Raw genomic sequence first — 26,707 nt, 5'->3', positions numbered from 1 at the left:
TCTACTTGCTATTCTGTTCCTGCCACATGAGCATTGTATATATTTTATCAGTGTTTTTTTTCCTCTGGGATTTAGTATATTTTGAAAGATCAGTTCTTTTGGCATAGCCTCAGCTAGGGAAAGCTCAAGATTAACTTAAAAGTATTGTATTATATATAGAATTATTATATATTCATGGAAATAAATTGAAGGATAAACGTTTTAAATTATATACGGGTGTCCTCATCCTGAGATATAAGAAATAATTTTTTTACCATGGGAACAATCAATCACTAGAACAACTGCCCCAGGGATGGGGTAGAGCCCCCATTGCTGGAGGTTCCCAACATGCAACTGGACAGGGTGCTAGACAATCTCATCTAGGCTCCCTTTCTGTCATGGACAGAATGAAAGGGATGCGCTTCACTCGTAAGAGAGAAGCAATCATAAAATTTATCGATATAAAGCAGGTAACAAAGATCATTGGTAAATACGACAGTGGTTTAACAAGATTTGATGGCAAAGTACACATGATTATTTACTGCATAGGAGACAGAATCAGACAAGATTGTCAGGAAGACCCTCCTGTTGAGTCATGAGGTTCAGAAAGGACCTTCTTGCTTTCTAAACTTCTTCTCAGGCTGGGGTCTAGGTGCAGCTGGATCCAGTCCTAGTCCCAGACTTGGTCAAGGGTTTATGTCTAAAGGATTATATATGTACAAACAATCTTTTATATCGCTTAGCTAAGATTTCAAATTTTAGCATGCTGTTAGTCACTTACCGAGGATCTGTTGCAGCAAGGAGTCTCTCAACCTTGAGGAGCAACCTTGAGATGTGTCCCTACTCAAGGGGAGATCCCGGCGTGCAGCCTGCTGCCATGCAGAAGAGCCCAAAGGCCTGTGCACTGTTCATGGAGTAAGATGATTGACTCATATTTGCATATCAACTGCAGATGTTAGTTTCTTCCAAACTGGACATTGACCAGTGCTGTGGTTAGGTGGGCTCGTTGCCATAAATTACCCCTTGGCTGTTGTGTTGTTATCTGTCTCCCCCAAATCCACTTAGAGAGGGCTGCGGCCATCATGACCAGACGCATCCATTACCACTGCCACTGGTGGTTATCGCTTGAGCAGGGCTACAGGACAAGGTCAGGTCAGGGGTGGAGACAGGAGCACACCACCACACTTTCCTACCAAAAGTTGGACCAAATGATCTTGGGAGACTCCTTCCAACCTGGACTCTTCTACGGTTCTGTGATCATTGCACGATTGAACTGCAGGGAAAAATAATTGCTTTCTAATATTTTCTTTGGCAATAAATACTGGGAGTGTTTTAACCTAATTTTAATGTGATTGCTAGAGGATGAAAAAGCCCCATTTTGATTTTGCTCTTTAACTTAAATACCTTACAAGAATAAAGAAGATATATATGCTGAAGTTTTGATACCTTAGCCTTTCCTTTAGTAACAAACTAGCTCTTGAGAGATACCTGAGTCTGGGGCCAAAAGCTCTCTAATGACCTCCATATTCCTGAACCTTCTAAGATAAAATAATTAAAAAAAAAAAATTAAAAAGCCTAATTTCCAGAAAGAAGTGCAACAGAGGATAAACCATACTCTCTCACCTTGAGTCAGTGCTCTGCATGCTTCATATTAAATACGTAACTATTCAGTTACTGGGCAGCATTTGGGGAATTTTTACCACTGCTGTTCTCAGGGTATGTAATTTCTCTTCAGTGGATATCAAGAGTAGCAAAAGCACCATCAGCTGAGAACACATGCAGGGTTTTGGATGCACTGGGGTTTGCAGCACTGTGGCAACTACACCTACATTGGTAACTGAATAAAAATGACGTGGGGTTTGTGTATGGTTTACCCTCTTACTGTGCTGTAATTAGGAGGGGGGATGAGAGAGGAAGGAGGAAATCATAAGAGGTGGAAAGAGGCTTTTATGTTAGTGGAGGGCAAATGGACTGCTGAAGCTCTTCCAAATTCTCACTTCTGAGTTTCACTTCCATGAAGAGACCTTGTTCCCAATGACAATGAAGTCTAAAGCAAATAGCTACATGTCCAACCAGGGGAAGACCCCATTCTGCAACACGTGGCTGTTGTTCAGAGGAACCACCTAACCAGAAAAGCACAGTGACCTGCAGAATTTTGTAAAATCTGCATCATATTCTGCAGAAACTTCTTGGGCTTTTAGATAATAGTATCAGCAGTATGGAACTCTGGATTTGTTGCCTGCTTGTACTATGGTAAGCCTGTGAGTCTTAAAAATGCTGTGGAAAAGTTGGTGGGACATTTGAAAAAGGAGTATTCAGACATCAACTAAAGAGATCCTAGCCACTTTTGAAGTTAATCAGAGTATATTGCAGCTATATTTTTCAATTAGTATGACAATAAATGTGTAAACAAGATGTGCCTTTTTGCAGGATATGGAATGGAATGAACACAAAAGCAACCACTTTTTCACCACTTTCTTAACACAGTGGTCATTTAGTGCACGGGATGTATGTGAGGGAGAAGGATGGATATAGTGCATGGTAAGGAATAAGTGATTCAGGAAGCAAAATCTCCAGCGGCTCCAGAACCAGGCAAAGGTCTAGATACTGACTGAACAAGCAGTCCTACAGCTGGAGGAAACATCCTGCATGGATGGAACAGACCCAGCGTTGTCATGGCTGGATGCTTAGTTCTGTACAGGAGTGGCCATGCCAGCCATTCTGTACCCCTGGGATGGAGCGGATCATGCTGGCTTTGTTGGAAATCCTGGAGGATGGGTGGCAGAAAGTGTCGTTTTCAGTAGTCACTGTCATTAGCTGGTTTTGGAAGGCTGAATCACATAAGGGGAAAAGAAGAATTTGGAAAAGCAGTTTGCTCCTCTGCACACGTGGTGGCGGTGCCCACTATTGGCAGTAAAACCGAATACTTTCTGCTTAAAACTTGGCATGTCCTTATTACAAAAACAAACACGGACACTCCTGACAATGTCTTCAGGTGTGCAGGTAGGAGTGTGCTGGTGCTGAAACCTGGATGAGAACATCCTGTGCAGGTTCTTGATGGGTTTCCTGATGCACAAGTATCTCCCAGCCTTTGGGCATCTTTCCTAGGAGCATTCCTCTTTCTTTCTGTCACCGAGACTGTCACCTCTGTTTCTCATGAAACAAAGCTCAATGCTACTCTCTCTTCCTAAAATCCCATCCAGTTCTTGGTGTCATAGATGGATGTGTTCTTTGCTGATACAGGCTTACCTTCACGCTCCAAAGCAGACAGTGGCTCTTTGCTACTGTTATTTTTGTGATTGGCTTTATGTGGTCTTAGCTATCTTGAGGCTTATGTCATTCCCATATCACATCATCCATAGGTGGCTGCACCCCATTAGATGGTATGGAAGCACAGTGGCATGTATCTGAAGTTGTTGGCTTGAAATTACCTGAAGTAGAACTGAGGTAAATGTGTGGATTTACTTCAAAACAAAAGATTACAAAAGTATGCATCTTTGTTTTATTATTATTACACATTTCTCCCAGGATGACTCATGTCTGATGACAAGCCCTGTGTTTTTGTTTGTTTGGTTGCTGCTGGCTGTTGATTGCCCTTTCTCCGAATTCCTTCAGGCACTACTGCTGGGGAGACTCACTAGTTCCAGCTGGTACCAGTGAGCCCCAGGGTGTGCCTTTCCTCCAACCTTCATCTGCTCTGTTCTCCACCTTTCTCTTTCTGCCCCTACTTCCTCTTGTTCAGCTTTTTTATCTCCAAAACAAATAGACTGATATGACAGGTGCAGGAGAATGTTTCTTTACCCTGGTCACACCTATTGCTCTTCCTACCCGTTCTTCATCACTCACTTGGTTTCGTTTCTGCCTCTCATAAGACTGAACTACTCTTACAGGAGTGATTACACTTCATGTAAACAGTCTTGAACTGGCTGGGTTATTCCACATTGTTTAGCAAACAGAAAAGGAGATAGTAAAGGAAGAAAACTATTTGTGTGGTACTAAATGAGTTTTATGCTACTGCAGCTTTAGTGCTGGTATCAATAGCCAGATTAAAGTCTAGCTTAGGGACATCCTTAGAGCAGGCCTCATGGTGTAAACTATTGTATTTCTTTCATAAAAAGTTATACAGTTCTTGCTGTCACAGGACTCCAGTCCCAGCTCAGGACACAACTGTTTTAAATGTATAAAGAATAACACTGGAAAATGGCTGTTGGCTGCACTGGTGGCAAGCACAGGAGTAACAAAACCCCTTGTTTTGCAAAGAACACCAATGATTGTGTGTGGATTGCCAAAAACTGCTTCTACAATGATACAGATCTTTTCTTGGAGGGTTATAAAATGCCTTCATAGACAGTCAGATGGTTTACAAGTATACTAGCATACATGATGCTGACACAGGCAAGGTTAAGCAGTCAGGCTTTAAGGAAAAGGAGTAACAGGAAAGGATAATAAGCAAGATACATTAGACAAGAGAGATGTGAAGGCATTTTTTTTCACCATTAAGGCAACTAGAAGCAAAATGATAAAATAGACATGTATTTGCCATTATTTGTGTTGCACTATCCTTTACTTATTATGCGCTTATGATTCCATTTAACGTTCTTTTAAAGTTATTATTGTGAAGTACCTGCTCTGTCTGGGACAGGTTTCATGAACTCAGAAATAAATTAGGGTAAACACAAGTTCATCACTAACATTACTACGTCAGTTTGGAGATACGCTTCTAAAGTAAGCAAACATCCTGAAATAAGCACCCTGATAGAAGCTACAGCTTGCCTATCTCCACAAAACCACACCTACTACACCTACAAACACAACCATTTGCCCTCATTGCTCTAATAATAGCTGGAGGCATAATTTATGGCTATTGTATTTTTGTTGACTAACTCTCTAGCGCAGGGCAGTTATACCAGGAAAAACATGTATTTCTGTGTATGGTGTCAGGGAGCAGCAAGGGCCAACAGCTCCCCAAGGGACGGAGAGACATGGGGATCCCTGAGGGACCAGCTGAGCAGGGTCTTCCCCAGCCAGGTTACATCCCACTGCCCCCAGTGAGGGAACTGGGCAGGCTGGGGGGCAGCTGGGAACAGCCCCCTGCCCAGGGCATTGGGCAGCTCCATGGGGATGGGGATGAGCTGAGGCTAGGCTGGGATGTCAGCTTACAGGTGGGGATTAGGATCAGGTCCAGTGAGGGGAACCAGGGTCAAACACAGCCCCGTGATCACCAGGTCCACAGGCAGGAGCTGGAGGGTGACCCAGATGAGGTTGTTCAGTGCCCTTAAGTCTGATTGAGGTCCTCAGGGCTCTGAAGTATGCTGTAGTTTGTCAGTGTACCAGTTCATGTTCTATCGGTGTCGGGTGCATGTTGGCACTACAATAGAGACAACTCCTTCAGTTGGGAGCTGAATCTGCATCCCACCAGATGCAAGTCTCTCGCCCTGAACCCTGTGTTCAGTTTTGTGCCTCTCATCATAAGAAAGACATTGAAGTATTGGAGAGAGTTCAGAGAAGGGCAACAAAGCTGGTGAGAGGCCTGGAGCACAAGTCTGATGAGAAGCAGCTGAGGGAACTGGGGCTGTTTAGCCTGGAGAAAAGGAGGCTGAGGGGAGACCTTATCGCTGTCTATGACTACCTGAAAGGAGGTTGTAGCATGGAGGGTATTGGTCTCTTCTCACAAGTAGCAAGTAATAGGACAAGAGGAAATGGCCTCAAGTTGTGCCAGGGGAGGTTTAGATTGGATATTAGGAAAAAATTCTTCACAGAAAGGATTGTCAGGCATTGGAACAGGCTGCTCAGGGCAGTGGTGGAGTCACCGTCCCTGGAGGTGTTTAAAAGGCATATAGACGAGGTTCTTAGGGACATGGTTTAGCGCTAGAGTTAGGTTATGGTTGGACTTGATGACCCTGAGGGTCTCTTCTGAGTGAACTGATTCTGTGATTCTATGATTCTATGTAGCAGGATCTGATCCAGGCTCAGCGCTGTGCTCTTAGAAGCTGGGAGATGCTGGCTGTTCTGGAAAGCAAGAATTGTTGGTGGAGCAGCTCCCTCAAGCTCAGCATGGCTGAGGGCTTGTGACATGAGTTGCAACTGTCTTTCCTGGATGTGTTACGAAGCGTGGTCTTCCCCTCCAAGTGAGGTTTTCATGTCATTGAAAAAGGAGAAGAGCTAAAAAGCATGATTTCTAGCATCAGCTTTGTGCCAAGGCCCATCCCTTCTATGCAATGGATACACCTCCATCATGAGCTCCAATGTGCAGGTTCATGTCTGTAGTGACACGGCAGTTGCTGGATCTGTTACTCGCTTTCCTATCCGAAAGAAATGTTTTCCCTTGGAAATGTACCTGCTATAATGCCTGTACTCTATAGTTGTGACAGAAGGGGTTTAGGAGCTAGGTATAAAGGCCTTTATGCATAATTTTATGCTATTTTGCTGGACTTTATGAGCATGTCCTCCCAGTGCTCCTTCTTCTATGCCAATGCCCCCATATCAGCCAGCATGCCTGACTGCTTACCTGAGTGCCTGGGTGCACCTCCCTTGGTGGGTCCAGCCTTTCCAGTTTCTGTTCCTTCTCTGCTCTCTTAGAATGGCGAAATGCAGTAATTTGCAGAGTCAGTAATTCACTGGCAATGTGTGCGTGTGGCAGGGACACAGCTTTGGGAAATATTTTGCCCTTCATGAGAATGAAATGCCGCACTGCACACCAGCTTAAGGCTCACAAGCTGCCAAGGGTCATTTTTACTGCTGAGTTAAACAAACAAAAAAAGAGGTTTCGTTTTGTGTCTCATGACGCGTTTGACAAACAGACTCACGGCTTGCAAACATTGCTTGTTGTGCCAGTGTTTAGGTCAGTCTCCTCCAAGCCAAAAAGCAGCATTTTCCACTTTCTGTACCAGAAGTGAGGTGGGTTTGGTCCTTGGTGTCTCTGCACTGAAGTTAAACATCCCTAAATAACAACGATAAGGAGTTTGGAGTTTACATGAAATGCCAGATACCTTAGTCCCCATCAGCCACTCATTCTTCTCAACATTTATAATCTGGTGATCAATGCAAGCACTTTTGCCTGTCTAAGAACTGCAAAATTCCACCCATGAACTTTCATTTCTTTAAGTCATTTATTGAACAATATTACAATTGGGAGCATGCAGTTTTCCCAGCTTGTATTGATGCAACTTCAAAATATCAATTGTGGCTGTACTTCTGGCTGCCTTTTTATGTATGTATGTATGTATTTATTTTAAAGTGGCTTCACTTTGTTATTTCGATGCACTTCATGTGAAGTGATAAACACCCCCATGCTAAAGTGAGCATTACTTTGTTTCTCCAGTCCCTAAATGCAGGCTAAGTTACGTGAAAACTCAGCGCAGAAGATAGACAATTAGCAGAAATTCATTTTTACATGAGAAAGGTGTGCAGACGGTAATATTTGATGACAGAACAAGCCGATTAAAAATGTGGTGCACAGAAAAGTGACCTATTGGACCATCTCTTGTCAAGTACTGATCTTTGGCTTCTTGATCCACATTTCCCAATGGGAAACGATGAATTAGGAAACAATCACGACAGGAGACGCCTTTGCTCTCTGGGGTTTCCTTACACCGTGGAAGACCAAATCAGTGGCTTCTTCCTCTGAGCAGTGGTTGTCTTGAGAAATCACGGGTGACAGTCACGCGCCCCGGCATGAAGGAGTGACCGAGGCAGGGACAGACGCTGATTTTTCCACGTACGCTGAAGACACTGCTACGTCATTTAAAAAAAAAAAAAAAGGCATTTACACTCCTGGCTGCGGCGGGGCGGGGGGTATAAAGCCATCTTACAGGTTTCTCAACGTCCTGTGAGGAAATGGTTGCCCGGTAACACACAACAGCCACCCCCTTACCCCTTCCGGGACCCAGCGCAGAAGGTAGGGGACCCCCCCGCCCCCCCAAATCCCCTCCCCGGGGGCGGGGCAGTCTCGGTTTCGATTCCGCGCGCTCGCCCCCTACACCCGCGGTGATGACGCGGGGGGCGGAGCGGGCCGCGGGGTGCCCGTGTTTATGGGCGGCAGCGGGAGCGGGCTCCGGGGACCTCGGTGCACGGCGGTGGCGGGGGCCGGCAGGTAGGTCCACCCCCTTCGGGACATGTGCGTGGGGAGCGGCGGGGGCATCGGCCGCCCTGCGCCTGCCTGGCGGCACCGCAAAGCCACTGCGTCTGCGGCCGCTTCCTGCGGTGTTTTTTTGGGGGTACGGCTGATGGAGCCGCGGTCGGGGTATGTACCCGCCGCGGCGGGAGCTGCCCGCGCTGCCTACCCCGTAGGGTTCTGCCTTGCATGCATTGCGCGGTTCGTCGTGCACTGGACGGCTCTGCCTGCACAGCAATAGGAGCTGTTGCCCCGGGGGGGAAGTGGGTTCCCACCTTGGTGGAGCTGGCGTGAACTTCCCGTGTACTTAAGCGGGAGGTTCCCGTAGATCAGGAAGTTGTGTGGGGGGGAGAAAGGGGTCGGGCTTCGCGGGCGCGGAATTTAGCGTGCGGGGTGTCGGGGAGCGAGTGTAGCCGGGCTGGTTGGGAAACTTGCCAGGGAATGTGGGGGGTGATTGGAGGAGAAGAAGGGAAGAGCTCATTCCTGCCCCTGCCAGGCGTCGGGGAGTGTGTGCCGGCCTGGTACAGCTTGCGCGGAGGAGCTGGGGGAGATGGGGTGATGGATCCGTGCTTGAAAAGAAGAAAGAAAACTCCTTTGGCACAGCCTGGAGCTAAGCATTGTCCTCAGTGGTTTTGGATCCTTTCCCTGAAAAGCAAAACTGTTTTACAAGGTCGTGGAGTGGTCACTTAACAAAACAGACTTTTTGTTTGAAAAGGAGTTTGGGCACAGTGTGCACTTCAGAAGAAAAAGCAAAAAGATCTCTCATCAGTCTTCCTATTTTTTTCGCCAATTTACAGAAAATGAACTTCAGGTTGATAGAATGGGCTTATTGCAAATGGGAAGAGGCTTTGTTTTCTCATGAAAACGTGCAAAAGGGGGTGTTTTCTACCAGTGTTTTTGCCATCATGCAGTTAAACTTGTCAAGTGTTGGCTGTGAACTGTGCACAAGTTTGAAAACCTTGTTGTTTTGTTTTTCCCATTTCAGATGCGATATCATCTTGAGCTAATTTGTACCGAGGAAATATGAGGCTGTTTGTTGCCGTTGCTTTCTTGGCCGGTCAGCTCTGTTTGATGCTAGGCTGAGCAAACAACTGCAGCAGGGTAAACACCTCCCTCCTGGACTGAGTTGGGTCTTGTATGGCTGAGCTAGACTAGGAATTTCAAGGTTGTTGTTGTTTCAGGGAATAGGAAGCAGGGTTAACTTTTTCCACTATTTTGTGAGTTGTTTTTTGTTTTGTTTTTTAAGACAGTAGCGACACAGTTTAGATAGCATGTTGAACATGTTTTTGCATTATTTTTTCTGTATGTAAAATGGGAGGTGATGCAAGTCCTTTCCTCATTTACTGTAAATCCTGTATGTATACACAGAGTTTTTCTTTAAAATGCAACTCCATGCTTGCCTCAACCATATGTTCTGTTAGGTATAACTTGTTATTGGTAGGTTATAAAGAGGGGAGGATCATTTGAAACTGAAAGCGAAAAAGCCCATTTCATTTCACTTAGCAAAACAAGGTGTGCTGGTGAGCTAGGCCAAACCTGTCACTGCTGCAAGCTGTGAAGCGGTCTTCAACAAAAGAATAACCAGATGATCCTGTGTTCGCTTCCAGCCTGGTATTCCATGACTCTACGGAAAGGTAGTCCACATGTACTTGGTGTGAGTTCAGCTTGCAAGAAAAGGAGGAAAGATGTTCCGAGATGCCACCTTAAATCCAGGATGATATGTCATGGCCTTGTGTGAGGCCTGGTGTGAAATATTGTGTCCAGTTCTGGGCCCCTCCATTGGAGAAGGACAGTGAACTACTGGAGAGAGTCCAGCACAGGGCAACAAAGATGCTGAAGGGAGTGGAGCATCTCCCTTACGAGGAAAGGCTGAGGGAGCTGGAGCTGTTTAGCTTGGAGAAGAGGAGACTGAGGGGTGACCTCATTCATGTTTACAAATATATAAAGGGTGAGCGTCATGAGGATGGAGCCAGGCTCTTCTCGGTGACAACCAATGATAAGAAAAGGGGTAATGGGTTCAAACTGGAACAACAGGAGGTTCCACTTAAATTTGAGAAGAAACTTCTTCTCACTGAGGGTGACAGAGCACTGGAACAGGCTGCCCGGGGGAGTTGTGGAGTCTCCTTCTCTGGAGACATTCAAACCCGCCTGGACACCTTCCTGTGTAACCTCATCTAGGTGTTCCTGCTCCGGACAGGGGATTGGACTAGATGATCTTTTGAGGTCGCTTCCAATCCCTAACAATCTGTGGCATTTGTCACCAAATTAATCAGCAATGTGTTGAAGTCGTGCCTGTAAACAGAGAGCACTGTGATTTCTTGTCTTTCAGTAGTGTTATTTTTCTTTGTAATTTTTCTAGAGGGCTTCCGAGAATGCGGTGTGATGTCAGTGGTGTGAAGATACCTTATAGACAGACTCAGGACATCCCAAGTGGTCTGTAGGAGCCAGTCAGTCAGGTTTCAGTTGCCCTTTTCATGGATGTAAAATTCTGGTTTCACAGGGTGTGCTCACGGTATAAAGCAGGTAGAGAACTGGTGTCCAGGGATCTGTGCATCCATCTCATTTCATGGAAAGTGTTGCCTTGTTCTTGGTGATGTGCTTTTGATTTCTGTTTCCTTGCCACGTTGCTTCCTGGTCTAGAACCTTTCCTATGTGCATGTCAACCAGAAGTCTCTGCTCAGGAGAATTTGATTGTAGCACTTTAGTAGTGTCCTTGTCCTGAGGTTTTGCTTGGGTGAGTTGGCAGGGTCGGCCCAGTACTTCTGGCCAGGTTTGGGTCCTGTTTCTGTGGTCTTGTTTGCTGGTCATGCATCTGAAGAGGAACTGAGCTTGCTAAGCAGTGTGAGCTGTGTGAGTTTGGTGTGTGGCTAGATGCAGTTGTCAGACAGCTGGGCTTAGTTATGAGTAATTGTGCTGGTTTTGCAGGGGTTGAGTTAATTTTCTTAATAGTGGTTAGAATCTTTTCAGTAACTAGCACAGTCTTTTGTTTTGGATTTAGTATGAGAATAATGTGATAACACACTGAACTTCCCATGCCTTTGCCTGAGACAGAATTAATATTTTCCTTTCCATTAGCTAGGCTGTGTTTCAGTGTTGGTATGAAAAAATAATGTGAGGACTGGCTTGTGTTTTGCCAAGGGACCAAAGGCTTTTTCAACTTTCCAGCTGCAAGTGCATATAGAAACTGGGGGGCGGGTACAGACAAGACAGTACCTGGATTGATATCCAGGCTGACCAATGAGATATTCCCTACCATTGGTGTCATGCTCTGTATGTAGCCAGAGCTGGCTTTTATGGCTTGCTGTCTTTCTGGGATTTGTTCTTTGAGACGAGGGCACTTTTCTTCCGGGACCAGCAGTTCGGTGTGATCATGTTTTGAGTGCATACTACTGTCCAGGGAGACCGCTTTTCAGGGATCAGCTGTATGTGATCAGTGTTCACAAATCATTGCTCAGGGATGGGTTGGATATCATTGGGTGGTGAGCAATTGCATTGTACATCACTTATTTTGTATCTACTATTATTATTATCTCTTCCTTTGGTGTCTTATTAAACTGTTTGTCTCTCAACCCATGACTTTCTTATTTCCCTTTCAGTTCTCACCCCTATCCCATTTGGGGGTGGGGTGTGAGTGAGCAGCTGTGTGGTCCTAGTTGCTGCCTGGGGTTAAGCCATGACAGCTCCTGAAATAAGTATATGTTTTCTGCTTTACACCATCAGGGTTATGCTTATATGCATTCAAAGGAGGCTGTTGTTGTCAATAAAGCAAATAAAACTGGCTAACGGGCAGAGCATTGCCTCTTCAAGTTATGGCCTGCTAGAGCCTTCTCATCCTATATTTTTCCTGTTTTCTTCTTGGTCCTGCCCTGACATTCACACACATCTATACCAGGACATATGGAACACGTCATTTGGAAGATTTATTTGCAGTGTCCTTTTGCTGGTTGACTGCTGGACTACCTGGATGGATGGTACCAGTGTTGGGCATGTGGCTGCAGGGATCCCTCTGATGTACCAGGTTTGGGTAACACGACAATATGTTCTCGGTGGCATCATGCTCTCTGAGCCAGTGTGTGATCGTTGGGCAAAAGCTAATGAGAGCCTGGAGATTGATAAGAAAACATGAGTTATTTGAATGCTGCTGAAATATATTTAGTTGTCACTCAACCACATTTTAGATGCATTGTTGGGCTTTTTTTCCCCTTACCTGTTCCCAGCTGGTAATGTCTGCCTGTTAGGTTAAGAAGGAAGAAAGTTTGTTTATTCCTCTGCTTAACAGGAATGAGGAATGCACAGTCTTTAGCAGTTAGAATACTTGGAAATAGGAGGATGCTCCTTTTTCACCACATTTTAAATTCAGATTCAGAGTTCCTAGATTGCTATACTCCATTTGTTGCTTACATTATGGAAAGCTACTGTGCTTCAAGAATAAAAACATTATTATACTACCAAGTAATGCCATAGGGATGGAATCTCAAAGTTTAACTTTTGGTATCAAGAATAATTAAAACATGTATTTCCAGCTTCAGATGTTCAGAAAGCATGAGCTGGCCTCTTGGGGCAGGTAGCTGATATAAGGAATACAGCAGTTTTCAAGAATGACAAATGGGTTTTCTGAGCAGTCTCTGTTTTTGTTTTCAGGCTCATCTGCTGAAGTGAAAGGAATCAAAACTTAGCCTTTTAAACCCCAAAAGCTGCTCTGCTGCTCAGGACAGTCTGACTGAAGCAGTTCAGTAAGACACTGACCATCACAAAAACATAGGAGTTGGCAAAATGTGAAGTAAATGGGAATTTTGCCCACTGGCAACAGTGTGGTTTGGAACCGATTGTTTGTGACTTAACCGTATAATATTTTGATTTAATACGGAGGGATCTTGACTGGCTGGATCAATTGGCTGAGGCCAGTTGTATGAGGTTTAACAAGGCCAAGTGCTGGGTCCTGCACTTGGGTCACAACAACCTCAGGCATTGCTACAGACTTGGGGAAGAGCGGCTGGAAAGCTGCCTGGCAGAGAGGGATCTGGGGGTGTTGATTGACAGCCGGCTGAACATGAGCCAGCAGTGTGCTCAGGTGGCCAAAAAGGCCAACAGCATCCTGGCTTGTATCAGGAATAGTGTGGCCAGCAGGACTACAGAAGTGATTGTGCCACTGTACTCAGCACTGGTGAGGCCCCACGTTGAATCCTGTGTTCAGTTTTGGGCCCCTCATTAGAAGAAGGACATTGAGGTGCTGGAGAGAGTGCAGAGGAGGGTGACGAAGTTGGTGAGGGGCCTGGAGCACAAGTCTGATGAGAAGCAGCTGAGGGAACTGGGGCTGTTTAGCCTGGAGAAAAGGAGGCTGAAGGGAGACCTTATCGCTGTCTACAACTACCTGAAAGGAGGTTGTAGCATGGAGGGTGTTGGTCTCTTCTCTCAAGTGGCAAGTGATAAGATGAGAGGAAATGGCCTCAAGTTGTGCCAGGGGAGGTTTAGATTGGATATTAGGAAAAAATTCTTCACGGAACGGGTTGTCAGGCATTGGAACAGGCTGCCCAGGGAAGTGGTGGAGGCACCATCCCTGGAGGTGTTTAAAAGGCATATAGACGAGGTTCTTAGGGACATGGTTTAGCGCTAGAGTTAGGTTATGGTTGGACTTGATGATCCTGAGGGTCTCTTCGAAGTGACCTGGTTCTATGATTCTGATTTTTTGGGTAGAAATTAATATGCTTCATTTTGCTGTAATGCTTGTGCTGGTGGCCTCAGTCCAAAAAAAGTGAACAGAGTAGACCATCTTATCTGGTTTTGTTGGTTGTGTGTTGTTTTGTTGTTGTTGTTGTCGTCATTGTTGTGGTTTTTGTTTGTTTTCTTTTCTCTGAAGGACAAGGTCTCAGCAGTGTGCTGGGAAGGATCTTCCAGAACTTAGAGTGTCCCCGCACATTTATGTGTTTCATGGACTCCATAGTTTAGGAGAAATCCCGGCTTTATTGTTTTTGGCTGAGGTGGAGTTAATTTTCTTCATAGTAGCTCATATGGTGCTGTGGTTTAGATTAGTGACCAAAACAAGGCTAATAACACTAATGTGTTAGGTGTTGCTGAGCAATGTTTGCACAGTCTTGGGGCTTACTCTGTTTTTTAGTTTATGTCCCCCCGCAGTGGATAGACTGGGGGGCCTGCAAGAGATTGTGAGGGGACACAACTAGGCAGATGGCCCAAACTGACTGAAGGCAGAGTCCATGCCATGTAATATGCTCAGCAATAGAAAGGGAGAGGAGGTGGCTGAGTGAGATTGGTCATCTTTTGCTTGGGACCTGGCCGGGCATTGGTCTTCCTGTGGGAGGTGATGAATGATTGCCTTTGTATCACTTGTTTTGTTTCCTTTCTCTCTTCTTCCACTTCTCTTTTGCTTAGTAAACAATTTTTATCTTCCTTTTACTTTTCCTTTCCTTTTTCACCATCCCACTGGATATAGGGGGGAGGGAAGCAAGCACTTAGCTGACCACTGGGGTTAACCCACAGCACTCACCATGACAAAATCTTTCATTATTTATACTCAGATGCAGTTGTGACCTTTACCTGTATTGGTTAACCCAGCACCTGTCCTGATTTCAGCTGGGATAGAGTTAATTTTTTTTTCCCTAGTAGCTGGTATAGTGGTGTTTTGGATTTATTTCAAGCAGAAGGTTGATAATTTCGGGAATATTTAAGGGAAGATTGGGGAGGGGGATTGTAAACACGGTCAAATAGCTTGCACCTGGGCTGCAGAAAAACACTTATATCATAGTAATTGCTCTTTAGTCATGTGTGCTTCACAAGTGCAACCTCTGTGTTTAGGTAACAGACCTGTGGTGGACTCAAAGGCACTTTATCGAACATGCTTGAGGTTCCTGCTCTGCTGTGAGGAAGATCAAAGCATGATGGAAAACCTGCAGCTGCATGAGTCCTCGAAATACAGGTGAAAAGCATCAGGATCGGCGATCCTCTAGCATGGACTAAGCTCCTCAGTACCTGCATCTCTGCTTGTGTGCCTCTGCTGGAGTGCTGTGTCAGGGATCCTTTGGTTTGCAAGGTATTGAAAATAAATTTACTCTTTGCATTTCCTCCATGGTTTTGTAGTTGTTCCTGTGTACTGCTTGTGCTCAATCCCAGCGGTAATACACTGGTGTTTTGGTTGGTTGTGGTTTAACCCCAACTGGGAACACAGCTGCTTGCTTAGCGCCCCCTGGTGGGATGGAGGAGAGAATCAGAAAAGTGAGAAAATTCGTGGATTGAGATAAAGACATTTTAATAATTAAAGCAAAAGCCACACACACACGCAAAGCAAAACAAGGGATTCATTCACTACTTCCCAGGGGTAGGCAGGTGCTCAGCTATCCCCAGGAAAGCTGGACTCTGTCGAATGTCGCCATTACCTGGGAAGACAAATGCCATCGCTCTGAACGTCCACCTCTCCTTCGTCCACCAGCTTTTTTACTGAGCATGACATCAGACGGTGTGGAATATCTGTTCAGTCTGTTTGGGTCAACTGTCCTGGCTGTGCCCCCTCCCAGCATCTTGTGCACCTGGCATGGCATGAGGAGCTCAAAAGTCCTTGCCTACTTTAGCAACGACCAATACATCAGTGTATTATCAACATTATTCTCGTTCTATATCCAAAACACAGCACTATTCCAGCTACTAGGAAGAAAATTTACTCTATCCCAGCCAAAACCAGGACACCAAATCAAGGACATTTTAGCAAGGAGGCTGGTGATGAACAAGAAACTGGAAGGGGACTGAATTGGGACAGCTGACCCGGACTGGCCCAAGGAATATTCCATACCATATGATATCATGCTTAGTATATGAATTTGAAGAGTTGTCCAGGGGGTGGTGATCGCTGCTCAAGGATGGGCTGGGCATTGGTCAGTGGGTGGTGAGCAGTTGCTTTGTGCAGTGCTTGTTTTGTATATTATTTTATTATTATTACTATTAGTCTCCCTTCCCTTACTGTCTTACTAAACTGTCTTTATCTTGACCCATGAGTGGTTTTGTTTTGTTTTTTATTCTCTCCCCCATCCCACTGCTGGGGGAGGGGGATGAGTGAGCAACTGTGTGGTTCTTAGTTTAACCCCAGCTGGCAACCATGACAGTAATAGCCAACATTTTTATGTAATGGTCGCCGCGTTCAGCAGACGTAATATAATAGCGCTTCAGTTAATCCACTGGTTTTGAGTTAAAATTGTTTATGCTTCGGGAAGATGTTAGGCAATAGCAAGACATGCTGTGCTAGTCAGCACAGTGATTCTTTTGGATCATTAACTTAGATGGCAGCCTGCATATTTCTTGGGTCTGCAAAATTTGGTGTAGTTGCCGAAGCCTGCGGCAGATATCCCAATTATTGAAATTACCTACAGTTTGGAGCTTTGGCTGGGAAACTCCAGTGCTGGAAAAGGATGGGAATTCGTGTTCTGCTGGAAAACCTGCTGCCTGGAGTGGGGAGGGGATGCTGGCTCTTCATCTGAAACACAGGAAGCTCAGTTCCAAAACTTCTCAGCACAGGGCACGTTTGAAAGTCCTTTTAAAATGTGTATTGCAATTGAGGGGTTTTTGTTGTACAAATAAATACTTTTTATTTGTAATTGTACTTCAAGTAGTTTAAAATGAAAAGTAAGATAAGTATAATTCTGGGTAAAAATTTCACCCGAAGCAGAAGGATAGTCTTCTTAAAAAAAAAACAAAAACAAAAAAACCCAAAAAAAAAAAACCCCAAACCAAAAAACAACCCAACAAAAACCAATGAATGCTTGAAATTCAACTATGATTTAGAAAACCACAGGTTCATGTGTATTGCTACATGAAGAAGATCCTGTGGTGTTGAATTGTTTGGGTATAATTCTTGGTGAAAATAAGTTATGTAACCTTCTGATTCTAAAATGTTGCAAGCTGAAAGAATTAAGAAAACATGAGTTAGAACTATCTTTTAGCACTTGGACTTAGCAGTGTCATCCACAGCATGCCTCTTCATACCTCTGTGTTCAGAGTACAGTACTGATTCTTAGTGTTTCAGAGTCATCATGAGAAGTACTATAGAGAAAATATGCCAGTAGCATTTCTTGGTCTGTCCATAGGTTCATATACTTAAAAATATCTAGTTTGCTCTGTTGGGAAGAGACCCTGCAGATTATGTTGGCAGGTTGTGAAGTTACATACTGTTAACTGGTTTTGTTCCAGGCCTGCTAATGCCTGATAATAAGTGAATCTCTGCATTCGTTTTTGGTGAATTAAACTTATTTAGTAGTACTGAGATTTGTGAGTTTCATATAGGTTTTTTGCAGGTAATGGAGCTGGCTTTTGATCATAAAACCCATCTGGTTGCTAACTGTTAGGAATTATGGTGACGTTATTTACTCTAACAAGTAATGTGCTGAAGATAATGAGTAATAGAATGTCTATAATGAGTAGAATGTCAAAAGGATTTAAAACAAGGGTTATATATCCTTGAATGTCAGTATCCTTATCTAAATTAACTTGATATGTCAGCAAAGTTCCACAAACTGGTGTCCTGAAAGGGAACTAACTAATTATAATAAGAAAACCACACCTCTACTCTGGAAGTCGCCCACTGCCCAAAGACCCCGACCCACTGAATGTGAACAATGAATTTTTAAGATGCTGTATCTTTAAATGAAGGTGAGAAGACTCTTAGCCAATTAACATATATAATAGGTAGGAATGCGTATGTAGTAGAGAGGAGGAGTTCGATACAGACCAATGTATAAATAACCTAAGTCTTGGAAACTGAGGTGTGCTGGTTTAGCGGACTACCACCTAGCACCCCTTTCTGAGCAGAACTGTAATTAAATTAATATCTTGACTCTGTGTGTGGATTGGGTGGAGAATCCATCTTTGAGACAACACGTGTGAAGACAGTTCTGCGCAAGAATTTAGCATTGGATTTTTCTCTTGTCTGTGACTTTGATGTGTTGTTTCTCAACATACACATAGCTGTTTTTCCTCTTTTGTTTGTTGCCCTTATCTAGCTGCCTGATCATGTGCTAAGTTTTATGTAATGAACCTGATTTTGCAATTCTAATGATTAAATATGTTTTCAGTCATTTGGAGTTAATGCCTGTTTCAGCTTTTGTTTTCTTTAGGTGCTTGCAATATTCATTTTAAGAACTGTTTTATATCTGATTTGAGGTCCTTATGTACTATTAAAATACTTACATTAGAGTGTTTTCATGCAGTAATCCAGTTTTAATGTGGTTTTGTATCCCTTGGGTTGTTGAATGTGTATCCAGAGAGGCTGAACAAAAAGCATGAAGATAAATAAAAAGCAAGTTGATGAGTTTTGTGTTTAATTGCTTGAGATGTATAGCTTCATGTATTTCTTAAACATACAAACTCTGTTCTCTTGGGTATTTCCTCCTGCACTTAGTGTGTGTGTGCACGCATTTAAATAATTTGGAATCTTAATTTTAAAAATATAGTTTAAGACTTGAGGAGAAGAACTGAAAAAGTGCATACCAGTGATAGATCTGGTTAGCTGAAGTTGATTAAAAAATAGATGAGAAGTTGAGGCATCGACAGCAAAGAGGAGGCTGTCACCTGAGTTATATTTTACTATTCCAACTGCAGCTAACAAAATATATGTGCTCTTTTCTCCTTCTTTTCAAATATGCAAAAACTAAGGTGAAAATCTAAGTGGATTTTAGGGAAATAAGTGTCTCATAAATCAATGCTTCTGTTTGATTAATTTTTTTTCCTCTTAATTAGCATGGATGCCATGGAATATGCACAACATATGAGACAAGCTGGAAACCAGGATTTTAAAAATGGAAATTACGCTTTGGCTATCAGAAAGTATGATCAAGCTCTAAATACGCTTGGTTGTTTAATACAATGGGTCCCGTAAGTATTCTTGAATTACAAGATTTAAACCATAAGACAGTCTGAAATTTTTGCAGTATTACAGTTAACTCAGAACTGTATTTCTTGCCCTGGTACCTGATTTTCTTGTATCTTTTGTCACACTCTTCAGTGTACTAGTTTTATAATTAAAGAGGAATTGCTGTTCCTGCCACATATGTGGGAGATTAGTTAGTGACTGTAATCTGAATATTTTATATAAGTATCAATTATAAATTAGTGTAATTAAAACACAAATTAATTTTCCATAAACCATGTTGGTTTCTGTTAAATTACTTCTGTTTCTTAGCTGACATGCTGAGATTCTGCTATGTCTGTGGCCTGTTGCTGCATGGGTCATCTGATTAAAGTGATTCATGCAAGTTACTTTGTTCTTGTTATTTGATCTTTCTTAGTATTCTCAGATAATTTTTTAGCAGAAGAGTTCTTTGAGTATTTGTTTCCAAATGTTAAGTGCTTGTTTTCATCAGTTAACACCAGTTGCTAATGTTATTAGGGATTAAATAGTTGAGTATTATGTTAACAATCAAATATTCATTACCATGTATTAACACTGCTATTAATGTAATTTAACACCAGCCATTCATTTATTTTGATTGCTACCCATTTAGACTAAGTAGTAAAGTAAATCTGGAGCATATACAGGAAGTATGTGTGTATATATATGCATATATATATGTATATATATATATGTATGTATATACACATATATACACACCAGACAGAGCTGAGCAGGTTGCAACCAACACCTGCCCCTCACAGGCAGTGAGGCTTTGTCGTACCACAGGGATCTGCTCCTGAGCATCTCCTGTCCCCTTGCTGTAGGCTGCCTCATTAGGATTTGCCTGTGTGCAAGAGCATGCCCTGCACGTGTTCGGTGTAGGTGAACCAACTTTCTTGAGTGTATATTTGTAGATAGGAGTAAGATGAACGATGCAGCTCTGTAGCACGTACTATTTATTTGACCACAGGCAAGACAAGTTTTCCAGGCTTCCCAGTTCCCTTGAACTGTAGTCCTGTAATTTGTGTGTAACTCTTTCCAGAAAATCTGTTGGATCCAGCAAATGCTTTGCATACTTTAGTAAATTCTGTTCTCTAAAATACATTTTTTTATTTCTTACCTGGTGTAGATGTGGATAATTCTGTTGACTTCATCAACCGGTGATACAGTAAAATGTGTTTAGGTTGTTTTTCGGTTGACCAAAATGTGTTTAGCATTCTTTCCATCTAGCAGCTTCCATTTGTGTGTTTGTTTTCTCCCATTCTTGGTCACTGGCTTTCACTGAGACATATCTGGATGTGTTAAGATGGTCTAAATCAGTGGGGTCAAACTCATTTTCACCGGCGGCCACATCAGCCTGGTGGTTGCCTTCAGAGGGCCAAATGTAATTTTAAGTTATATTTATACAGTCCTAAAATTACATTTGGCCCTCTGAAGGCAACCACCAGGCTGATGTGGCCGCCGGTGAAAATGAGTTTGACCCCACTGGTCTAAACTCTTCCTAAATCCTGATACTGTGTTATTCCAGTGGGTTGGCTTTTTACTTCAGAAGAGACCAGGATATCACTAGGATATCACTTAGGATGTCACTAAGAGATTTTTATAGCTGCTGTGTGCAAGTGATCTTTGTTTTCTACAACTCCATTTTTACCTAGGATTTTGTTAGGTGCGTGGTATGTAGACCTTTTTCTTGTTGCTAACTATGAAGTACAATGCATCTTTTTTCAAGCGAGTAAACAGTTATAATGGTTATGCTAAAGACTTTTTTTTTTTTTTTAGGTGTGCCAGGGACATAGCTGTGTTACACTGCAACAAATCAACTGCCTTGTATAATCTTGGTAAATGGAACGAAGCAGTGTTTTCTGCCTACCAGAGCTTACGCTGGGATCCAGAGTATGTTAAGGTATGCAGATGTTTAAATATGTTTTTTATTGTGTTTTGTTTTTGAGGTGTGATAAGCAAACATAAAATAAAGCTCCAGGGTTGGTGTCTGAGTCTGTACATGAGTATCAGAATTACTACTGTAATAGTACTTCTGATGAAATGAAGCAGTGCTCTTTTTCACCAGGAGATGCTGGTTCTTTCTGGGTCCCAATAAGAGAGCCACCAATGCTTTCAAGAAACATAACTATTTCATTAATATCCCAGACAAGGTGGCAGCAAGTAATAAAATCTTATGTGCCCTTGTGATGCTGGAGACCCCGAGATGACACAGCACCGGCCACGTTTCTGCTGGGGCCATGGAACGCTGCGTAGATCCCATCAGTGGTGATGTTTACCAGCTCTGTGTTCACCTATGGTTTTGCAGAGCCTGGCTTATGGTACAGATCCATCAGTTACTGACAGCAGCCAGGTCTGGGATGGGCACTTAGCTTTGAAGGCTCCCTTGGACTGTGTGGCCTGATATTCTTTACATGTTAATGAGCCCACAGTTCCTGGGAGCAGTACGTGGCGCTCCAGGTCATGTTGTATTGCCAGTGGACAGAACAATACACTACACGTGCACTTGTGATTAAGTACACACTGATTAAATGCACATTGACTCAAATATGCATCTGCTGGGAATAAATAGAGATTGTACAATATTTATAATATGGAATCATAGACTTGGGTTGGCTTTTATGTACAATAAATAGTCTTCAGAACTAACCGCTACAGACTCCCAGAGACTTTAGTAGAAGATATTTGATTTAGATATGGTAAAATTGCACGGAAATATCAATTTAACTTGCACTGTATTGCAGCATGCCAAATACCTGGTTTGAACAAATTGACTCCACTGTGACTCTGAGCCAGTATAACCTAGTTGTGTGGTTAATATAAACATCTTTGGGTGCCATTGGCTGATGAATATATGCGTTTTGGTAAATTCTGCAAAATGCAGTGACCTGAGGATATACATTTATATTCAGGACCTTGTGATGAAAAACAAACAAACAAACAACAAAACAAAACCTGTTCAGAGGAGGTCAAAATATTGTTCCTAAAAGTATGTCTTTCATCCTGTAGTTCTTTTGCAAGTTTTGTATTCTGGGATCTGTCACTCATAGTATCTTTGATGACATCAGTAGCATATTGTGAATTTCAAGGGTGTTTATTGCACTTTTTTGGATCTATGTTTAAGAAGCTGTAAAAATAGTACTACATGTCATTTTTATAGTATAATTAGAGAATTTAGGAAAAATGATAATATTTTATTTTGTAGTAAAGATCTCTGAATATTTTCCCAACAATGATCTTTTTTGTTCTCTTTTTTTTTCTCAGGCTTATTATAGAGCTGGCCAGTCACTTATCATGTTACCAGACACTTATGAGGCGATTTCTATGTTTCATCGAGGTTTGATTCTCCTGAATGCTTCTGCAGATCGAACTCAAGTTGCTGATTTTGTAGCAGGAATCTTCATAAGTGTCAATGGTAAACTCAAATTAAGAGCTTAATTTTTCTAACGGCCTTTCAGTAGTGATGACAACATCACTACAACAATAACATCATCCTCATTAGGGCATCCTCTGTGAGATCATTCATTTGATCCTTAGTGCCTCAGGTCTGTTTGAGGATTATGAATAAGTTGAGTGGCCTGATCAAAAGGATGTGGTGAACTTGGTCCAGTTTATATATAGCAGATGCCAACAATCCCAAAACACTGTGCAGGGGAGTGTGTTGTGTCACAAGAACACATCAGTTGCGGAATAGTTAGAAATGGTTGAAATTCAGAGTCAGGGAGGCAAGGGTTGAGATTTGTGGCTACAGACCCCTAAGGCTTTAGAGGTTTTTGTCCAAACCACTCTGCTTTTCTTTTAGCTAGGTAGATTTGAAAATAATAAGAAGATACTCAGCTTAAACTTGAGTTCACAGGGCAGTGTATTCCAGTGTGGGGGACTTTCCCTCAGCTAGCAATGGGCAGCAATGAAAAGAGGGAATTCGACATTTCTGTGGCATCATGCGGGGTTTTTTTTTGTGCAATATCCACCCTGTTTCTCCCTGCCCTCTCCTCCTCTACTTGTGTTTTTGTCCAGTTCACAGGCTTTGTCTGGTAGGGCCTGCAGGTGTGCCAGGAGATTTCGAGTTGTGCCCCTACTGCATTTACTTGAACTTATAACCATGTGTTAAGGACCTTGATTAGCTTTAGCAGCATCTGTAGCTGGGCTCACCCACTGGTGGAAGAACCACCACGAGGTTCACAATGTCTTGAGGGTTAGAGATGTTCCTTGAGGGCAGGGATTAGATTTATTTTTCCCCTTGTTTAGTGAAGACTGGCTGCTGATAACAAGGTGCAGTATCAGTTGGGTGGCTAGGGATATTTGAGCCCCCATTTGGTGTTCTTCTAGGTATTAATCAGGCTAAAACTGTTGCTGTACAAGGATGTACTTTAGTTGGAGACCCCGACTTTTGACAGTGCTGTGTATACTAAACAATTTTCTTGATTGCTTATTCTTGCAGATGAACAAGTCTTCCCACCAACTTTTCCCCCTGCATATGATTATATTTTCAGAGCAAGGTTTGATGCCCTGGTTTGGCAAGGAGTGATAGAAAGGTTGGCCCAGAGAGGGAAATGGCGGGTAAGTCTGTTGCTGCATTACCTACTGCTACAGAGTGGGTGCTCATGTCCTACCTCATTGGGGGTGAGCTCATGTTACCTTTAAAATTCAAACCAGGAGTATTTATTGTTTGCTAGTTCAAATGTCTTTGTTTTTAAGACTTGAAAAATACTTTAAGTGATAAATAATTTCTGAAATTCATTTCTCAAAGGGATACAGTGAACTTGAAATCCTGCTTGTCTCTTGCTGTTGTCTCTGCTATAATTACAGTACCAGCTAGAGTCATTATTCTCGAAAGGAACCAGCAGGAAAAAATATGTGTTTATTTGTGGTCCCTTTTACTTTTCCTTCTGTATGATAAGCTGGATTTTTGAAACTGTCCATGAAAGACCCACAGATAAAGGGCCATCTCAGTGGAAGTATGTGGTTGTTAAAAAAAACCCAGATCATTTAGAAAAATCAGAAGGTGAATCACCTGAAATTATTTTAATCTTCTTTTCTATAGTGACTGTAAAAAAATTGATCGTTGTCAGGGTTACACCTGTATTGGCTGTCAGTGGTGAGGTGCTGGCAGGGGGGGCTGCAGGGGCTTTCTGAGTTCCAGTGGCCCCACCGCAGGACATGGCTGAGCCCCTCAGCTGTGGTGGTTTTGCCTCTGGGAGAGGGTATTTTAAAACGGGCAAAACCCTGCCTAGCAGAACAAAGGGGAAAAAAAAGTGAGAGAAACAACTCTGTGAGCACCAGGGTTGCAGAAGGAGAGGAAGGAGGGGGAGGAGGTACTCAAGGACAGGGGTTCCCTGGTGACCTGTGGAGAGACCATGCAGGAGCAGGCTCCTGAGAGGAACCTCAGACCATGGAGGACCCACACTGGAGCAGGGAAGAAGCATAAGGAGGAGGGAGTGACAAAGAGGGACTGCTATAGACTGACTGCAGCCTCACATTGCCCATCCAACATCCCCTGCAGCAGACAGGGACATATTCTGCTAAAACAGGTTGCTTAAAGCTCAGTGTAACCTGACCTTGAACACTTTCAATGCTAGGGCATCCACACTTTCTCTGGGGAACCTGTTACAGTGTTTCACCACCCATATAATAAAAAAATTCTTCCTTATGTCCAATTTAAACCTACCCTCTTTCAGGTTAAAACCATTGCACCTTGCCCTGTCATGACAGGCCTTGTTAAAAAGTCTTTCTTATAAGCCCTCTTTATATATTGAAAGGCTGCAATAAAGTCTCCCCAAAACCTTCTCTTCTCCAGGCTGAACAATCCCAACTCTCTCAGCCTGTCTTCATAGCAGAGCTGTTCCAGCCCTCTGATCATTTTTGTGGCTTCCTCTGGACCATCTCCAGCAGGTCCATGTGTTTCCTGTAGGGGGGCAGAATCACCTCCCTTAACCTGCTGACCATGTCTCATTTGATGCAGCCCAGGATACAATTGGCTTTCTGGGCTAGAAGCTCATGTTGCCATCTCATGTCCAATTTTTCAGCCCCCAGGGCCTCCTCCACAGGACTAATCTCAATCCTTTCGTCTTCCAGTCTGTATTAATACTGGGGATTGCCCTAACCCAGGTGCATGGCAACCTTGCACTTGGTCTTGTTGAACTCAAGGACATTCACATGGGCCTGCTTTTTGAGCCTGTCAGGGTCCTTCTGGATGGCATCCCGTCCCTCAAGCGTATCAACTGCATCGCTCAGCTTGGTGCCATCTGCAAACTTTCTGAGTAATTGAGTGTACCATGCAATCCCACTACCTGTGTCACTGATGAAGATATTAGATAGTTCTGGTCCCAGTACAGACCCTTGTGGGGCACTACTTGTTACTGGTTTCCATATGGACACTGAGCCATTGACTATAGCTCTTTGGATACAGCCATCCAGCCAATTCCTCATCCATCCAACAGTCCATCCATCAAACCCATATCTCTCCAATTTAGAGCTAAGTATGTTGTGGATGACTGTATCAAAGGCCTTAAGGAAGTCCAGGTACATGACATCCGCAGTTCTTCCCTTGTCCACTGGTGAAGCTAGGTGGGTTTTCAAGGAGCAAGGTAAAGTTTCTAGGGATACTGGGAAAACAGAAGAAGATACAGTATGCAATTCTTGCTTTCTGCTCAGGATGTTGGTGTAGCTGGGGAGTCTCATCTCCGTTAATGTAAAGGTCCATTCCTAAAGCAAAAGGTCACTGCCAAGGTATATTGGAGGGACTTTTAGAGCCTGATCTTTCTACATGTTTGGGTGGTTGGTTTGTTTGCTTTCTGAGGAAACTTTCATCAGCCACAGGTTCCCACAGTCTACTGTGTATTACATTAATTCAGTTGAAAAATGAAAAAGGAGATACACTGATCTGTTACGACCTTAAAAAAAGATCTGAAATGTTGTTAGCTCTCATTTGCTTTCCTACAAGATCTTGTGAGGCAATGAAAAACAAAGTCTCTAAGTATGCTTTTAAGATCGCTTATTTTCTTGTTGTTTGTTTGGGTTTTTTTTCAGTCTTGTCTGTTGTTGTTGTCTGAGAAGAAAGAGTTGCCCACCAATCTCAGAGTCAACCAGTTATCCCTGAAGAATCTCTTTGAGGTAAAGTAGCATCCTTTAAATTTTGTCTATTTCTTTTCTTCCTGTTCACTTTAGTGAGAGATTTTCTGTCTTGTGGGTGAGTGTAAAACAGATATAAGAAAAATCAAATGGAAAATAATATATGGGCTTTGTATGATTATGTAAAACCATCTATTTTGTCCCTTTTCACATGAAAATTTAAAAAATTTTTAATTTGCATAATTTCTTTATGTAACTTAATATTTCCTTTAATTTGATCAAAAGAAGACATCTTTCTCTCAAGTACAGCAAGCTATTCATGTCACACTTCTAACCTGACAATTAATGCTGAAAAATGCCTAACATCAGTTAAGTTGGGTATGTTTTCCAACAAGGAGAACATATGATATACATGAGATAGGGTATTTTTATACTTTGCTAGCCTGTCTCTGAACTGAGTATGATTACAGGTAGTTGAGCTGGGTGCAGGGTTGGAATTTTCCCTTCCCTCAACACCCCAAATTTTTGGTAGATTGCTTTATACCTGGGCAACAACTGCTAAACTTTCTCCCTAGAGGCTTTGACACATTCCACATGACCTTGAGGATTTTGTCAGGATGGAAGCGTAGTCATAGACTGAGTAACCACAATTCCTA

General features: G+C 43.0%; 1 protein-coding gene across 3 annotated transcripts in view; it reads left to right on the top strand.

Annotated features, from left to right (window-relative positions):
* Window positions 1–7,784: 7,784 nt before the first annotated feature.
* Window positions 7,785–26,707, top strand: part of TRANK1 (tetratricopeptide repeat and ankyrin repeat containing 1) — a 57,503-nt gene continuing 38,580 nt past the window's right edge. Inside the window, exons 1-7 of one of the 3 annotated variants that reach the window (XM_071804812.1) lie at window positions 7,785–7,876; window positions 14,903–15,137; window positions 18,827–18,961; window positions 20,760–20,883; window positions 22,245–22,395; window positions 23,422–23,540; window positions 26,010–26,093. In XM_071804812.1, coding sequence (XP_071660913.1) covers window positions 18,828–18,961; window positions 20,760–20,883; window positions 22,245–22,395; window positions 23,422–23,540; window positions 26,010–26,093 — 612 coding nt within the window. In that variant the 5' untranslated portion in view covers window positions 7,785–7,876; window positions 14,903–15,137; window position 18,827. Of the gene's footprint in view, window positions 7,877–7,968; window positions 8,072–9,174; window positions 9,194–14,902; window positions 15,138–18,826; window positions 18,962–20,759; window positions 20,884–22,244; window positions 22,396–23,421; window positions 23,541–26,009; window positions 26,094–26,707 lie in introns of those variants that run through there. The other 2 variants (XM_065830947.2, XM_071804813.1) reach the window with 2 other exon arrangements.

This window comes from Patagioenas fasciata, chromosome 2 (genome assembly GCF_037038585.1).
Source record: "Patagioenas fasciata isolate bPatFas1 chromosome 2, bPatFas1.hap1, whole genome shotgun sequence".
In the NCBI taxonomy this organism is placed as follows: domain Eukaryota; kingdom Metazoa; phylum Chordata; class Aves; order Columbiformes; family Columbidae; genus Patagioenas; species Patagioenas fasciata.
The sequence above is the reverse complement of the archived record's forward strand: the minus strand, read 5'-3'. Positions and strand labels throughout refer to the sequence as shown.